At 38.5% G+C, this 15,902-nt stretch overlaps 1 protein-coding gene across 1 annotated transcript; it reads left to right on the top strand.

Moving 5' to 3' along the window:
* Positions 1-1,280: 1,280 nt before the first annotated feature.
* On the top strand, positions 1,281-12,437 carry LOC146159100 (latrophilin-like protein LAT-2). Its single transcript, XM_083384861.1, has 10 exons — positions 1,281-1,404; positions 2,379-2,519; positions 3,669-3,749; positions 4,096-4,281; positions 4,995-5,201; positions 5,810-6,510; positions 7,271-7,502; positions 8,661-8,898; positions 10,255-10,481; positions 11,480-12,437. The coding sequence occupies exons 1-10, from the start codon at positions 1,341-1,343 to the stop codon at positions 11,692-11,694; spliced, it is 2,292 nt and encodes a 763-aa protein (XP_083240987.1). The 5' UTR covers positions 1,281-1,340; the 3' UTR covers positions 11,695-12,437.
* Positions 12,438-15,902: the final 3,465 nt, after the last annotated feature.

Below are 15,902 nucleotides of genomic sequence, written 5' to 3'. Positions count from 1 at the left end.
TTAAAAATGAGTAAGTTCACCGCTTCCCAGGTAAACCGAGGCCAGGCATTGTTTTCCGCGAGCGACGCGTCTTTTACCTTTCCTAGCTGCCACACGATGCATTGTATGTTAATATGCTCGAAAACGAGATTTCCGGATAGCGTGAGATGTTCACTTTATTGTAATTTTAAATGCGGGAAAAAAACAAGCGTGAACCTTATGTGAACCTTAGCCTTATGGATTGAGCAGGTGACAACCAATCAACAATCAGCCATGTTTTAAACCAATCAACCTTTAGAAGGAAATATAGACATTTCTTTATTTTATCGCATCTTTTTAACTTTTTCAACGCAACTTTGAAAACGTATAACCTACTCATTACAGCATATTGAACAGTCCAGATAGTCAATAGAACTCTAGCGAGACGAGCTAGCACGAATTTAAAAAGACCGCTGTAGCAACATATTGCGCTAGAAATCGCAGAGGTTTTGAAATTTATATTTGTGGGCGCCGCGTGCTCCAAAAACGTTTAGAAGTGCATAAATGACGTTCAAGTTAGCGTATCAATGGCGTCTCAAATCGTTTTCAAGCCGTTCGAAAAGCGTGTACATAAAGTAGTTGCGCAATGTAGTTTCCAACGTCTCATTTACGTCGCTTGGAATCGACACTTTTATTCATAAACGTAACGTTGGGTTGCAACGTCTTATCGACCAAATTTAGTCGTCCGGCCCAAACTCATAATAAACTGCTTTTATATTATAGCCTACATTTTTATCCTGGATCGCCGTTAAAAGGACAAATTGTCAGAAACCAACCAAGCGTTGGTTTAAAATTTGTAAATCATTTTTGCTTCAATAACTTCTTCATGCGTTGAAAAATATCCGAATATTAGACGTTTGTGTTTGGTGTAACTGTATGGTAAGTTAACTGTGTGAATAAGTTAAATTTAATCAAAAACTTTGTATTAAATGAAATTAGAAAGTATTCCCCTCAATGGTCACATTTTTTTTTAATATTTAGTATTTTTTTAAATATTTTATGGTCCGCAGCATTGAAAAGGTTGGAAACCATTGCGTTGAACGATAACATACTAACTGTTTGCTATATTACCCCATGCTTTTTTGTTAACGGCCCAAGTGTTGACTCTAACTCAAACAGCAAGGTTCAGCCGTCACGAACAAGTAAATTCCAAGTATCATGCTTTGATGGGTGCAAAATATCCCCTTACTTCGGTAGCCCGAATTCGCGGCTCAACGATTACCTAAGCCAAAGGCCGAAAACAGGCTTTAAAATATTTTCCAGCAACTTAGTTAGAGAATTTCTTGAGGTTGTTTGCTGCAACCAAGGTGAGTTGTCAGACCATGAATTTGAAAGTGGAGATCCTGATTGCTGTTATGCTCTTCCTGTTGAAAGAAGCCACTGTCGGTAAGTGTTATGTTGAAATATTTAGTATCGCGTGGTAATTCCTTTTAGGCTTGGAGTGTATTGTTAAAAAGGTGCAAATTGCTTGTTGAAGCATATACCAGCGACGCATTTAAACTGGAGCTCTATGCCGTTGATAAGTATTTATGCGACCTTGAAAGTAAACTTAACAAAAACGATTTGAATGAATTAATTAGGATATTAAACATTTAAACATTTAATAAACATGTAAATAATTCGGAAAACTTTTCGGCAAAATGCAACCTAAAGTTTGCAATACGGCCAGCTAAAACAAAAATGAGTGTTTAACCCTGATTTAGAAAAACTACCATTGCTGTAGAAGGGAGTATAAAGGGGGGAGTCGCAATCAAGAACCCCAAGAATGCTTTAACGGTTGTATGTACTTTGGCGCTAAGCCTTGTGTTGAGAGTTGGGTCTCGTTGTGTATATTTCCATCGCAAGTAAACAAACCGTCATGTCAGTTGAAAATACTTGTTCACACTTTTATAGAACTGGCCTATAAATGGTCTTTTACAATGCGCAGGCAATCTTAGTTGCCTAAGTCCCCTAGTTAGAGCAAAAATTGTAATTCAATATTATTTGCAAAAAGCCGTTATCAATAAATATATACCTAGTCTTGTTTATAGGTTTGAGGTTATTGTGCCAACTCTAATTTGGCAAAAAACCTAAACCTCCAAATTTGTATTACATTTTGAAATAAGAAAAATGGCGAAAGCCAGGGCTGCGGAGCCGGACGATCGGGACTCGAGGAAGACCACGTAAAACTACCCGAGTCCGACATGCGCATGCGCAGTACAAAATTAAATTTTCCAACCATGTGTTGTGAGTTAAAGAATTTTACAACCGTACTGGGGACTCGGGAGTCGGACTCGGGTTATTTTAAACCGACTTTGCAGCCCTGGCGAAAGCCCTTGGTCGTGCACAAAACCCTGACCAAATGTTTTCGGTAAAAACAGAGGCGAGATCATGCGGAGGTGCTTTGTGTCGCGAGTATCTCCAGTGCTCCATGGAAGCGGCGGGAACCCCGCAAGACAAGCAAAAACAGGTCCGGTCCGCCTTTCAAGAGGCAAGTTTGCAACAGAAATGCGATCTCCAAGGTGAGATAAGAGTAAAGAAGGCCTGAAAGAAATTGTCTCGCGAGGGAGTTTGAAGAGCCCAAAGTTTTTAAATTCAGTAACTCATAGACTGTCAAGCCGGAGCATTTCTTTTCCACTATGCTTTTCATAAATACTTTTCAACAGCCTCTTTGTAGTTTGCATGGATGCTTACTTATTACAGTAATTTTTGTACCGTGATTTTTTTTAGTTTTATTTTTTATGAAAATTGACTGGGCCCACGAATATTTTGAGAAAGTAAAACAGTTTGATAACCACTGCGCTTTACTTTTTTATGCCTTTCATGCTTTTTTTATGCCACTTTAACTGCAAAGTTTTGAGCATAGTTTTTTTTGCTGTACTGCTTACTGTTGACATAGGCGTACACCGCGAAGGTATTGTTGGTAACTTAATAAAAGAACAAGTGTGGTCACGGCCAGTTCAAATTAGTACTGACATAAACATCCAATGAAGCCCTACGCCAGAACATAGCACTGCAGTTTTCAATCGACAAGCTGCAAGCTGTTTCTTAAGTCAAGCGTGTGCGGTTTTTGGCGCAAGAGCGGACGACCTTACAAAACAAGAGATGTAAAACTTAGATAAGCCCCCGATCAAGACGATTTTCGCGCTTCAGAAAGCCTAAATTCCATGCTTTGTACTGGCAAATTTGGGATTGTGATCCTACAGAGTGGCGTAAAAATTAGTAGAATCACGTCAATTTTATTTAAACTTTTACATTTAAATTAGTTTATGCCATTTGATATGCAAACAATAAAAGCAGATAGTGAGGTTATATTATGGTTTCCATGAGGCCGAGATATTTTTAAACCTTTAAAATGTTAGTATAATGATCGAAAAGATAATGATCGAAATTCTGTTATATTTTAGTGTTAGACACTGCATACCATTGGCTATGGCTGTTAACATGTGTATTCATTTTAAAAGAAAACGCAGCAATTTTTGTTTTTTCTGTATGCCATGAATAGCAAATAATTCATTGTTTAGCAAAAGAGCAAAACAATAATATTACATCGATATACAACCAGCCTGTATCACGAACGGTTAACTAAAACATCAAATTTAAGGTGTTGCCTTGTGATTGAACCTAAATTATCAGAACCTATTTAAAAAAAAAATTTTTTTTTTCTCCAGCTGCAGATCAGGCTGCATACATCAAAGATTGCGTAGCGTTCCTCGCCAGTCCAGTTCTTCAAATATATCTGTTTTCCGTTGGTACGTAAACTTTTATTCTATTAACTAAAAATAGGGTATTTGACAGTTAACGCCCTATTTTGATTTACAGTCGATTTGCAAAAGGTATATATTTATGTCAATGTTAAAAAACGTTATTCTCCTATTTAAGCGCCTTTTCAAATATCTTGTTTCATTCTGTGACGTCATGTCTATAAAAGGTCTTACCTGTCGGAACCCTATAGGCTTGTTCGTAAGACCAATGAGCTTATTATAAAATACCAAGCTCGTTAGCTAGAGTTTTTTTTTTTACAAAAGTCTGTTTTTTTGTTTTCAAATAATAATACACATAAATAAAATTACAATTTTACACGCTTTCAACTATCAGGTTTCAAGTTTCCGACACGCAAGTTTTACTGGACGGATAGGCAAACTGGAAACTTTGACTGGCAAGAGATGTTCTGCAGTCAAACACCGGGTGGTCACCTTTCAAAGCTCGATTCCAAACTTGAAGTTGAACTTTTGGCGTGCGTCACGAAAAACACTTTCGCAACTTTCCATCGAGTTGGCATAGGTATGAAGACGGTTCTTAAACTTTTTTTAATGCGCACCCCCAAAAAATAGTTTTGGTTGGCCTAGACCAGGTTAAACATAAATATTTCGGGAGATTACGTCATAATTTGATGTCATAAAACAATTGGACCTTAGAAACCTGATGTTTTCGGTCAATGAAGTTTGAAAGAAATAAAATCCAAAAATATTTAGGAAAAAGGTGACAAAGCGTTTTTTTTAAATCTCTTAAATCTCTCTTTTAAAATAAAATCGACGAATACTTCTTTTTATCTCGGACATCGTGGACAACTAACACTAATCCACATAGCTTCAATCGGTCACCGGACCTCGGTTTGAGAACCCCTTTCGGACCATTTTTAAACGAAATTTTACTTGACACTAAAAGGGCCAATTTATTACTATCTTTGTTGTCGCAAGTGTATTGGATTTACAATATAATCAACTATTAGTAAGCTGATGTTCAAACTAAACATCTATGTCCAACCAAAATAGTGCCAGGCCCCCCACAAACCGAAAACCTATATCATTGATGGCGTGTTTTTTATCAAAAAAAAAACATATTGCATGTTTCTGGAGTTCTGTTAAAACGTAGATTATTTTAAATAAGTTATCTGTTCCCATCAACAAATTCCTAGGCTTTGGTTTAGTTAACCAAAACTTTAGGTTACATGATCATCTGATCAGATTTACTGATGACCAAACTGCTTGACACAGGTTTAAAATACAACCAACAACCTACCGTTCAAGACAAAGCCAATTGGATTTGGCAAGACGGGTCAAAAGTGAAACTGGACAACTGGGACCGGCAAGAACCTAACAACCTTAGAAGAGATGAGTTTTGTGCGGAGATAAAGAACGATAAGCAGCAGTGGAACAACGTCGAATGCACACTCACACACTCTCCAACATGCTACGTTGAAGGTTAGATATTTGCGACTTCATTTAGTGATTTTTACAAGTTGGGATGTCCGATAATATCGGATCGTTTCCGATACCCGATACAAGGCGGCAATGTTGGTACTAGTTTTATATAATGTAGCTTGGTGGTGGTGGCGATCCGTTTTCAGGAAATTTCAGCATTTTAGCTTCGGAATGTGACTTTTTTATTTCAATAAATAACATACTAACAAATGAAGTTCCTCGCGCTAAAGCATCTTTCGCTTGCCAAACGGGAAAACAGAGTTTCGCGGTTTTATTCGATTATTTTAGCTAAGTTGACCACAGCAATGGTATTCGATCAGATCGGATTTTTTTGCTTATAATACAGGGTATCATGAAAAGTACAAAGCGTCAAACATCCTTGTTGTAAATCGTTGCTTTCAATATAGCTGTATTTGAGCGTTTGCAGTTTGTTATGACTTTTTGGAGCCGGAAAACAGTTTTCGTTCGTTTTATTTAACTCTCGAAATGGTAAACATGAAGGTTGTTATAGTGTTTTCAAATAAAAAAGGTGCAAACGCGGGAAGTTCTTCTCGATTAGTACATTTTAATTTTTTTAAACGTTTAAAAACTCCAAATCTTTTTCGCAGTGAAAGCGCCGCCGGTTGCCGCTGGACAAATTCTGAACGACCCGACGGCGCTCAACCGTAATTTGCTGAAACTGGAAGGCTACCTGCGTCAACTGCTGCCTCTGGTCGGTACAAATTCAACAATCAGCCTATCAAACGCGCGAACCCAAATCTACATCGCGAAACTCTCGCCAACAGGGAATAAGCCGCCAGCAGCAGTCGAGCTGCAAAACACACAGCTGGACTTGAAGGTTCAAACCGAAGGAGGCGGCGAGTTTATCGCGGCCACTTACGAGACCGAAGTGCCGCTTTCGGCACACGCTTCACCTCTGGCGATGGAACAAGGCGACGTCGAAAGCGGCTCGTATGTTTACCTGCGTCCCAACCGCACTGTATACACGAGCGTGAGCGCGTATGGAACGTCATCCGCGCACCGCCCACTAAAAGGTAGCATAACCCTGCGTAGGAACGTTACAACACGCGAAGACGTCGTGTGCGCTTGGCTCAGTTCGAATTCAAGCCTTGGGCACCGCGAGAAACAAACCATTATCGAAAGCGTACGAGAGACTTGCGCCTTCATCGACCCATCGACTGGCAATTCTTCAACGGTGGGATGCTCGAGTGAGACGAGCGGTGATCGGGTGATCTGCAGATGCAACCACTTTACCGTTTTTTCGGTTTTGCTGGCTGTCAGGATGGTGTCCATTCCAGCAGGCGTTACGGTTTGCGTTTTGCTTTTTTGTCATCTAACCCAGTGGTCTCCAACCCTGCTATTAATTACATTTTTTTATTATTTACCCCAATTTAAATAAATCAACGAAATCTTTAATAAAATGAAACTTGGATTTACGTGCGATCCGCGTTTCTTTTTCGAAGTAAAAATTATACTAAATAACACGAGCGATTGATTATTATATGCTTCAGAGAACTGTAGCTACACATGTGTATTAAATTGTAAGTGTAAATTAACACATGGATTTTAAGTTAACACACAAAACACGATTTTTTTAATTTGTTTTCACATTTTTATTATACTCTGAAATAATTGATTAGTGATTGATACCCCATAAAAGGCCTGCTTCGTGACCTTGTGTTGTGAACAAGTTCCAGTCAAGTCATTTGTAAAATAACTGAAGTCCAAGCCAAGTCTTTTTGAATAAATAACAAGTCAAATCCCAGTCCAAGTCATCAGTTGGGCAAGTCAAGTTCCAGGCAAGTCATAATTACAGCAAGTCAACTTCAAGTCACGTCCTTTTCATAAAATAAAACGTTCAACTATTGCAATTTTTAAAAACGTAAAATTATAAGCAATAACTAAATAAAAAATAAAAATAAAGCGCAACATAGAGCAACCAAATTGTTTTATGTTCAAAAATTTGGATAAATAGCTGACTTGACTTAAATCATTACAACACTGTTGGTTCCACTCGATTTACCTTTGTATTTCCACGCATTATATAGCGTAAACGAACCGCTTCGCAGGTGCTTTCGTACGTGTGCGAGTCGCTCTCAATCGCATTTCTACTTCTTTCCCTCGCTCTTCTCGGAATCTGCAAAAGAGACATCCGGAGCGACCGCACCATTCTGCAGATAAACCTCTCGCTCGCCCTTCTCCTTCTCCACGTCAGCAATATCGCCCACCGGTGGGCGGTAGAGAACCCGACCGCATGTGTCGCCCTAGCGGCGAGCACACACTTTTTTCTGATGGCCACGGGTATGCCACTGTTTTTATTATTCTATCCCCGGCCCTTGGTCCGAACACCGTTTTGACAAAAGTTTTTTTAAGTGTTGAACGCTTGTTAAATGTCAAGATAGTATTAAAGTGGGCAAAACCATGTTAAAAACATATAAACCCGATGTTTTAGACAAAAAGTGTCGCGATTCGATCCGATACCAAATGAAGCCATTACATTTGCTAAAACAAGGAAAATAGATAACAAAACAAACAAAATAAAAACTATAACGTTTAAAAGGCGTTCTTTTAAGGCCAATCTTTTCTTTAGCGTAGCCTACAATCTTTTTCTTTAGCGTAACTTAATTAGGTATCAGACCGGCACTGATGTCAGCCTATAATACCACTTGTCATTGGGTATTGGCTGCAATCCGTTTTTATGGGGTATCCCTACTCACAACGTGATATATTATTGTAAGTAACCATAAGAAACGTGTAATTCTGGGTCGAAGTAACTCGCTAATATGAAACTGAAATCAAATCTGAATCAATCCAGCAGATATAGGGCAAAGCGTTAAAATCTATTCAGTTTATATTAGAATCCTTTTCATTTAAAAGTAGAAGTTATGCCTTCAGCAAAGTTTAGCGCATGACTCAACTCATTAGCTTTAATCGAGATGATTTTTGCAATTAATTTGTGTGGACCATTTTCTCCAAGAACCATGCACCGATTAAGTGCGCTTGATACGCAAACGTGCATATTGTGTGTTGTTATGTAAGATTGTTTTTTTTTCTTACGATATAATGGCATAATTGCGAAGGCGTACACTTTGGCGCAAACCGAAAAAGAAAATGTATTACGAAAATTTATTTGGCGGAAACTGCATTTGGGAATGAGATCGAATTTACAACGCGCGCCAGTCTACATAACAAAACTTTATACCGAACCGCTAAATAATTTAATAGGGTCGCTTATATTTGGATGTTAGGTTCATGTAAAAATGCTGCCCAAAGATCGAAACAATATTAATTTGTACAGTGTAAATTGACTAAACTAAACGTTAAATTATATAGTAGATCCGGTGCCACGGTACGCAGGAAGCTCAAAGGATAAAATATAATTCCTTAAAAAAAGGAACTGTTTCAACACTTGAAATTCTTTCTACAATCAAGTTAATATTATAAATATGTTTATTTTAGTTTGCTGGTTTCTTCTGGACGGCATCCGCCTGTTCATGGCCACTCGCTTCCCACTGAAGTTCAGGGTCCAAGACAGCTCGAAGCGGTCCGCAGGGTTTCTGATTTGTGGCTGGTCGGTTCCGGCCCTTATAACTGCCCTGGCCCTCGGCCTGGGCTTGTACTTTGACATCTACCTGAAGAGGAGCGACCATTACACGCTTTGCCACCACAGGGACGACCAGATTCGCGAGTACAACAGGTACTGGTACACCGAAAAGCCATCGCAGACTAACCGAATCTGTCGATCAATGATACAAGCAATGCAGGCTAGATATAGCCTGCAGTGAGGTTCGAACTCACGACCTTCGGTATGAATACGGTCCTGATATGGCCGGAGGTCGGGGTTCGAACCACACTGCAGGCAAGTTGTTTTATAACTGCCCTGGCCCTCGGCCTGGGCTTGTACTTTGACATCTAACTGAAGAAGAGCGACCATTTCACGCTTTGTCACTACATAGACGACCGGATTCGCGAGCATAACAGGTGCTAGTACTTTGAAAAGTCATCGCGGACTCGCCGAATCTGTCAATCAATCATGCGAGAAAGGCAGGCTAGAAAAACAATTTGCCTACAGTGAGGTTCTCGAACGACCTACGGTACAGATACGGTCCTGATATGGCCGGAGGTCGGAGTTCGAACCACACTGCAGGCAAGTTGTTTTACTAGCCTGCCCTGCTTGCATCATTGATCGACAGATTCGGTTTGTCTGCGATGGGGTTCGGTGTACTGTTGTAATCGCGTTTGAATACCTTACGTCCAAGTTAAGTTATTTTTGCAAAGTCCTTGTCCGAAACACTGCCATGCCCAAGTTAAGCCATTGACGATTTTAAATTAGACACACAAAACTAACATATAAAATCAAGTCAGTATGGCCGAATGTCTTGAGTTGGAATCCTATTACAGACTAGTTGTTTATTTAGCCTGCCTTACTTGCATAATTGATCGACAGATTCTGTGAGTCTGCGATGACTTTCGGTCAGTCGTGGGATTCAAATTTGATGTCAGTCGGTTTCTATCACAAAAGTCATATTTTCCGGAAAATAATTAAAGTACTTGCAAGAACAGGATGCAACTCCGGGTTCGGGCGAATGGTGGGAACCGGCTGAATCCCATCAGTCATCACTGCTACAGCCACACTAAACAGTAGCTCTCGTCTCACGGCTTGTACTTATGACGCAACAATTCAATTTTTAGACAAACAATCACAAAAGGAAAAATAGTACAATTATAACAATTAACACAATGTATGACTGTTGCGTGCGACCTTGAAAAACAAAACAAAACAATCACGTGAGCTACTTGAATCTTATGGAATAAGATGCAAAAATCCATTGACACTAACCGGTAATGCTAACCGGTTCGCTCATCTCATAAAATTTCGTGAGACGGTTCTATAGCACCGATGCGAACCGACTGAATCCCACCACTGCTTTCGGTGTACTACGTAAGCCGTAATCGTTGGTTAAAGATCAGCTTCCGACCGGCTTGATGCAGCTTCCGACCGGCTTCACAGTTGTTATTAAACCCAAATATGTGTGTGTATATTAAACCACAGATGCTGGCTGACTCCCGGCACCAATCTTTTCCTTCTCTTGGTGGTCCTGCCGGTCGGGATTGTTTTGGGCGCGAACCTGTTCTTCGCCCTGAAGTCGGCCTCTGTCCTAATGCGCCAGAAGCCCGGGGTGCCGGTCGACTACTTGCGCGACAGACGCGACACCGCCACCAAGTTCTTTTTTCTGCTCATCGTTCTCGGCGGCACCTGGATTTTGGGATTTTTTACAGGTGCGGCAAAGTAGTGACGTTGTGCAGGGCTGCGGAATCGGTTAAAACTAACCCGAGTCTGATTGCGACCTAAAAAAATAAACCCGCGTCTAACTCCTGAGTACCGAGTCCGGCTCAGACCCTACAGCCTGTATCCAGTCTATTTACGTAACTAAATACGGTAGATATTCCTCAATTAACTCATAGAGGGGTCATATAATACATCCACAAACACAATACATGGTTGGACTATATCTACCATGTTCTATTCCGCCTTTACTATCTACAGTTGACGGTAATATCAGTTTTAAAATTTGGTACTGCACATGCACACGTCAGACTCGGTACGGTACTTGGTTAGTTTTAGGGGATCTTACTCGAGCCCCGAGTCCGCAGCCCTCCTACAAATCACTTTAAAAAAGTCTAAGTCAAGTAATTTACAAAAATTAGTCACAGTCTAAATCGCAAGTTTCCCAATTTTCGTACTAATCCTGCTGAGCGTCGCGCAGAGTGATACTCATGCAGCTTTGTTACGTAAAGTGGTCAAATTTAGGTATTTCTCGATATTTGATTTATTTATATCCTTATTTTGTGCAAAAAGCATGGTCGTTTTATTAGTTCTTTAAATTGAAATGCTTCGTTAGAGCGCAAATCGAGTTAAAATTTATCACTAACCGGTAGCGATACCAGGCGCAAATCCAGGATATTTGTTTGGGATGGTCAAGATAAAACTTTTAGAGATAACCGAACAAATTTATGTCAAAATGTGGCGTCAAATATGTATCACCAAATGTGTTTTTACATTTTTTGTTGAATAAACTTTATAACACAGCTTTGTTTTACCTAATTTTGACTGATTAAAAAATAAACTACTACACTTAACACCTAGAATCGGCACATATATGCTATTACTTGGCATCAATCATTGGCTCTGATCGGATGTTATCGCACTCTTCTTTAGATATGACTGTTTTGAAATGTTAGCCGACTTCTATAATAAGTACGCTGAACGTTGTTAGGTATAAACGACGCTACAAGTTCTCTGGCATTCCTGTACATTCACACGCTGGTGAACGGACTGCAAGGTGTCGCTGTCTTCTACTTCTACTGCGCTCTCAACCCGACCGTGCGAGATAAAGTGAAGCTGATTTTTAGACCAAAGCGTCCGCGGCAAGTTAAGCTCTCAATGGAAACGATGCCGATCAACCAACAGACCCAGGAAACTGGAGCGTAGAGACATGTTTTTGAATTGTTTTGGCTTTTAACCCAATTCATTGTCCAGAAGACTTGAGCCAAGTCAAGTCATTACAGCATTGGTTTATTGCTACGCCCCCTTTTCTTGTCATGCCAAAACATTCAACCAAACGGATAGCCGGGGTAAAAAGCTTGTAGCATACGGTATGTATCTACTCATTACCTTTCGTTCATATGAGGATTGCTTCCTGCTGTGAATGCCAGTTCCGCTTGTACTTTACTTCTGTAGCATCTTTGCCTCTTTATCTAGAAACGCATACAGTAATTTCGCCTGTATAGCGATGATAATACTCTAATGGAATTCTAGGGTTGCCCGATAATATCGGGTCGGAGTCGATATTCGATGTAAAATAGTGCTGGTATTATCACTTATCCGATACGACTTAATTACGGTATTTTAGCCATTTTTGAGCTCAATTGCAGTGTTTTCTACCTTTTGAAGTAAATTTCAGCTACCGGTACCGCTAAAGCTAATTTAAATTTTGCCTATTTTAGCACTTTTTATTACACTCTTTAGTTGAGAAAAAAACGTTGGCCAACAGAACAGTCATTTGATGTCGGGTTGGTCATAGTTTTAGCGTAAAATACAAGTTATCGGCCACTGATTAAAACATCAAGTACCGAACATCCATTTATATGTATCGGGTAAAAGTGGAATAGCTGCGGACAAATTATACCGGCCTGGCCGTGTTTATGGGTGGTTGTCCTAGCCCTCTGCGCTTACAAAATATACAGTACAATAATATTTTTAAAATATTTTCGCTTTTTGGAAAAATTAAAGCTGATGAAGAATATTTTTTGACAATTTCGTAAAGATACAATTTTTCGTTCGCCTTGACTCCGTTGCCGTTCTGGGTGACCCGTTGTTCTTTTGCACGGATGTATCATAAGTAGGGCGATTTTTTTTGACTATTTGTCAACATTTACACGTTAGGTCAAAATTTATCAAAAATTTTCCAATTAAAATCGAATAAAAATGCACAAAATCGTTTACAAAATTAAAAAAAAAACTATAGTCAGCTTTTTGAAATTCGTCGTTCAGTTGTTTTAAAATGTATAGTTCCATTTTATCAAAAAAAAATAGTTTTGATTTATGATCAAAGTCATTTTAACCGTATTATATCTTTATTAGAGAAAAATACGGTATAAAAAACGCGTGATTAACGACGCCTAGGTTATTTAAATCACTGTATTTCTAACAGGTCAAATTTTTTTCAAAATAAATTATTTTTAGGTCAAAATTTCCTGTTTTTTAGATCAAAAAATAATCGCCCTAATCATAAGTTATCCAGTTTCGATTTTTGTGTTCAAATCTATTGCGAGCATAATGTATTTTCTTGGTGTTTTATTTCGAGCTGGAAAGCTGTTATCTGTCTCACAGATAATGTCAAGTACGGTAATACAATGCTCCTTGATGACCCTTGACCTTCCACCAGTCAGGCACACGTTTTAACCTAAAACCTTACTCACACTTTACTGTGTTTGAATATTGTTATCCAGTCCCGGACACCATTTCGTTTTTCAACCAGCAGAAATGTTTTCTACATTACCTAAAACCGTGGCGTAACAAGAACCCTTATAGAAATAGATTAAATCTAGGCGATATTTTTACCGCGACTTGGGTATAACGCTTTAAACTGTTTGGCTACCCTAGATGTGAGAAGCCGAAACCCTGGGCACTAGACAATTAAAAACGTCACAAAATGACAGAATTTTGTTTAAATTATTATCCACAAAAACTCGTTGCGCTTTTTACCCGACGATTGTTACCTCGCCTAAACTTGCCACACTATTTGTTTTATAAATTTACTGCATGTAACGGTATACCCCTAAAAACTTAATGCACTGCTTAACAAAGTTCTTTAAACCCGTTACTGACTTATGTCACCTGTAATTACTCTTGACTTATAATGTGTATTTGTTGTTCATACTGGAATACTGATTTACGGTTATCAATAAAACATGCTGATTACAATTAAGGTCTATATATACTTTCGTCATTTCTAAAACGAACAGGACAACACGAGACACTATAATATAGCTGAAATTGTAAATCAGAGCATTACATTTCAAATCAAGTCACTTAACGACGGAAAGGACAGTGTTTTAATTGTTCAAGTTGCATGTTTTGAAAAAAATAACTTTAGGGATTGCAGTTAAATCAGTGAGCTAAGCTCTTTCGCTACATTCTCAGGGAAGAGATTCCTTATGTGCGCTAAAAAACTTGATTTTATTGATTGATTGATGCACAAAGAAATCAGTGTACGACAGGGGTAGGCAACCGACCGGATCGGCTCGCCAATGTAATTTATCCGGCCCGCGGCTTCTTTGGACAAATTATAGACACGAGTTATTTACAAATACTATTTGACTATTTTAACTAGGCAAGTGCGTAAAATTTTTCGCGCTTCGCGCGAATCATATTTGGACGTCCGGTTCGTTTACGTTTTGAGGCTGTCTTTTGAACTAGATCAGCGCGTCTTTAACGTTGAACAGTAAAAGGCTGACAAGTGTGTTGCGAACAAACGGAAACCGTATTCAAAAATATTGGGCATATATTTTTAATTTGTTTTTAATTTGTGGCAATGTAATAAAACTTGCACGAAATTTAAAACAAATACAAGTATAAAAAAAATGCTGAATTTGAAACTTTGAGGCAGGTCTAAAATTAAACAGGGTTTTTTATGTTATAGGCCTGCCAGACATTCGTCTACCATTGCTGGTCATTAGATTGGCTAATAGCATTAGAGAAGGGGTGGATCCAGAGAGGGCACCTGACCATGCCCCCTAAAAATATTATTTTTGACAAATTTTAATGCAAACGCTACTTTTTCGCGCTTTGCGCGAACTTCTTCTATCTATCTTTATTGTATTTTAGTCCCTTTGAAGTAAATCCGTTAATATTGTGGTGGCAGTGGCCATTTGGAGGAAGCAATTGAGCAATAATATCAAAAGTGCTATTTATATCATGGCATATTGTGGCATAGCTCATTTCGATTAAATTAAAAGTTTTGCCAAATCTAAACGTAATAAACGCATTTATTTTCGCGCTTCGCGCGATAATCTGCATTTAGGTTCCATATTTTACCACGAGTTCATTAGACAACAAAACGTCTTTTTAAGATTAATTATGTTGTGACGTCACGATTTGACAACTTTTTGAGTCATCCCTAAAAAAATTTAACTTGCGGCCGTGAGGAAAATAGAACTGTCAATGCGGCCGTCAAGAGTTGAAAGGTTGGACACCCCTGAATTCTAGAACTAGATAGGTTAACAAACTATAATTTCAAACACTGCAACGTGGCCACATCGCTTTGGCCAACTAGAGAGAACTAAAAGAGATTCAAGAACAATTCTTTAGTTCAACATATTAGGGAGCAAAATTCAATTCCTACTAAGCGAAAAAAATTTACTAATTCAAATTAGAAAACTTACTGCCTATTTCGTCTGTTGTACACAACTGACCCCGGGTAAGTTTCCGTGTATTGTATTTAAAAATCTTACAATTAAAAGAAAGTTGTTTTTTGCTTTTTAATCCCAAAGAGCATCTCTTTAATTACTATGATTGCCAATGTAGCAGTTTCTTTATTAAGTCATAACTTTATGTTGAAATTAATTCTTAAAAGTACGCTGGCCATTCAGGCGTAACATGTAAAACAACGGGAAATGCTATTTTAAGATTTCTTATATAAAGGTTAGGCGTTGAAAATAAAAGTAAAATAAAAGCAGAGTAATATTTGCAAAGAAGTAATTCCTAATGGTTTCGTGTTTGCGAGCATATCTTTCGTTTTTTACATTCGTATGATATGAACAATTGCAAGGAGTTTTGTTTGACTAACACCAAAGTTGCTGTTTCGTTTGCATGACAAAAAATAAAACGTGGTCAAATTCTGATTAAAATGTGATTTTAGCGGAAAACCAAGCGTGTTGGTAGGTACAAACAACGTCAATTATTTTAGTTTGGTGAAGATTTGATCCTGCATTTAGAGGTTTAAAGATAGCCAAACGTGTGTATCGTATTCACTGGCATACATTCGGTTAAGCCTAGTGAAGTATCTTAAAAAATGGGTAAACACAAAAAAAAATATCTTGTTTACTTCTGGAGATATACGCAAATAATTTCGTGCTGCGTACTTCCCTTTGGTACATAAAACTAAATTTCTTAAAGAGCTTTTGTTCATTTTTAAC

This window comes from Ascidiella aspersa, chromosome 3 (assembly GCF_963924565.1).
Source record: "Ascidiella aspersa chromosome 3, kaAscAspe10.2, whole genome shotgun sequence".
Lineage (NCBI taxonomy): Eukaryota > Metazoa > Chordata > Ascidiacea > Phlebobranchia > Ascidiidae > Ascidiella > Ascidiella aspersa.
The sequence above is the reverse complement of the archived record's forward strand: the minus strand, read 5'-3'. Positions and strand labels throughout refer to the sequence as shown.

What these genes read in the sequence shown, in the direction of transcription:
- LOC146159100 (XM_083384861.1), top strand. Translation starts at nt 1,341, where the DNA reads ATGAATTTGAAAGTGGAGATCCTGATTGCTGTTATGCTCTTCCTGTTG. An exon ending in ACAGAAATGCGATCTCCAAG is followed by an intron (nt 2,520 to 3,668) that starts GTGAGATAAGAG and finishes TTTTTTCTCCAG; the next exon opens with CTGCAGATCAGGCTGCATAC. An exon ending in CAGATTCGCGAGTACAACAG is followed by an intron (nt 8,899 to 10,254) that starts GTACTGGTACAC and finishes ATTAAACCACAG; the next exon opens with ATGCTGGCTGACTCCCGGCA.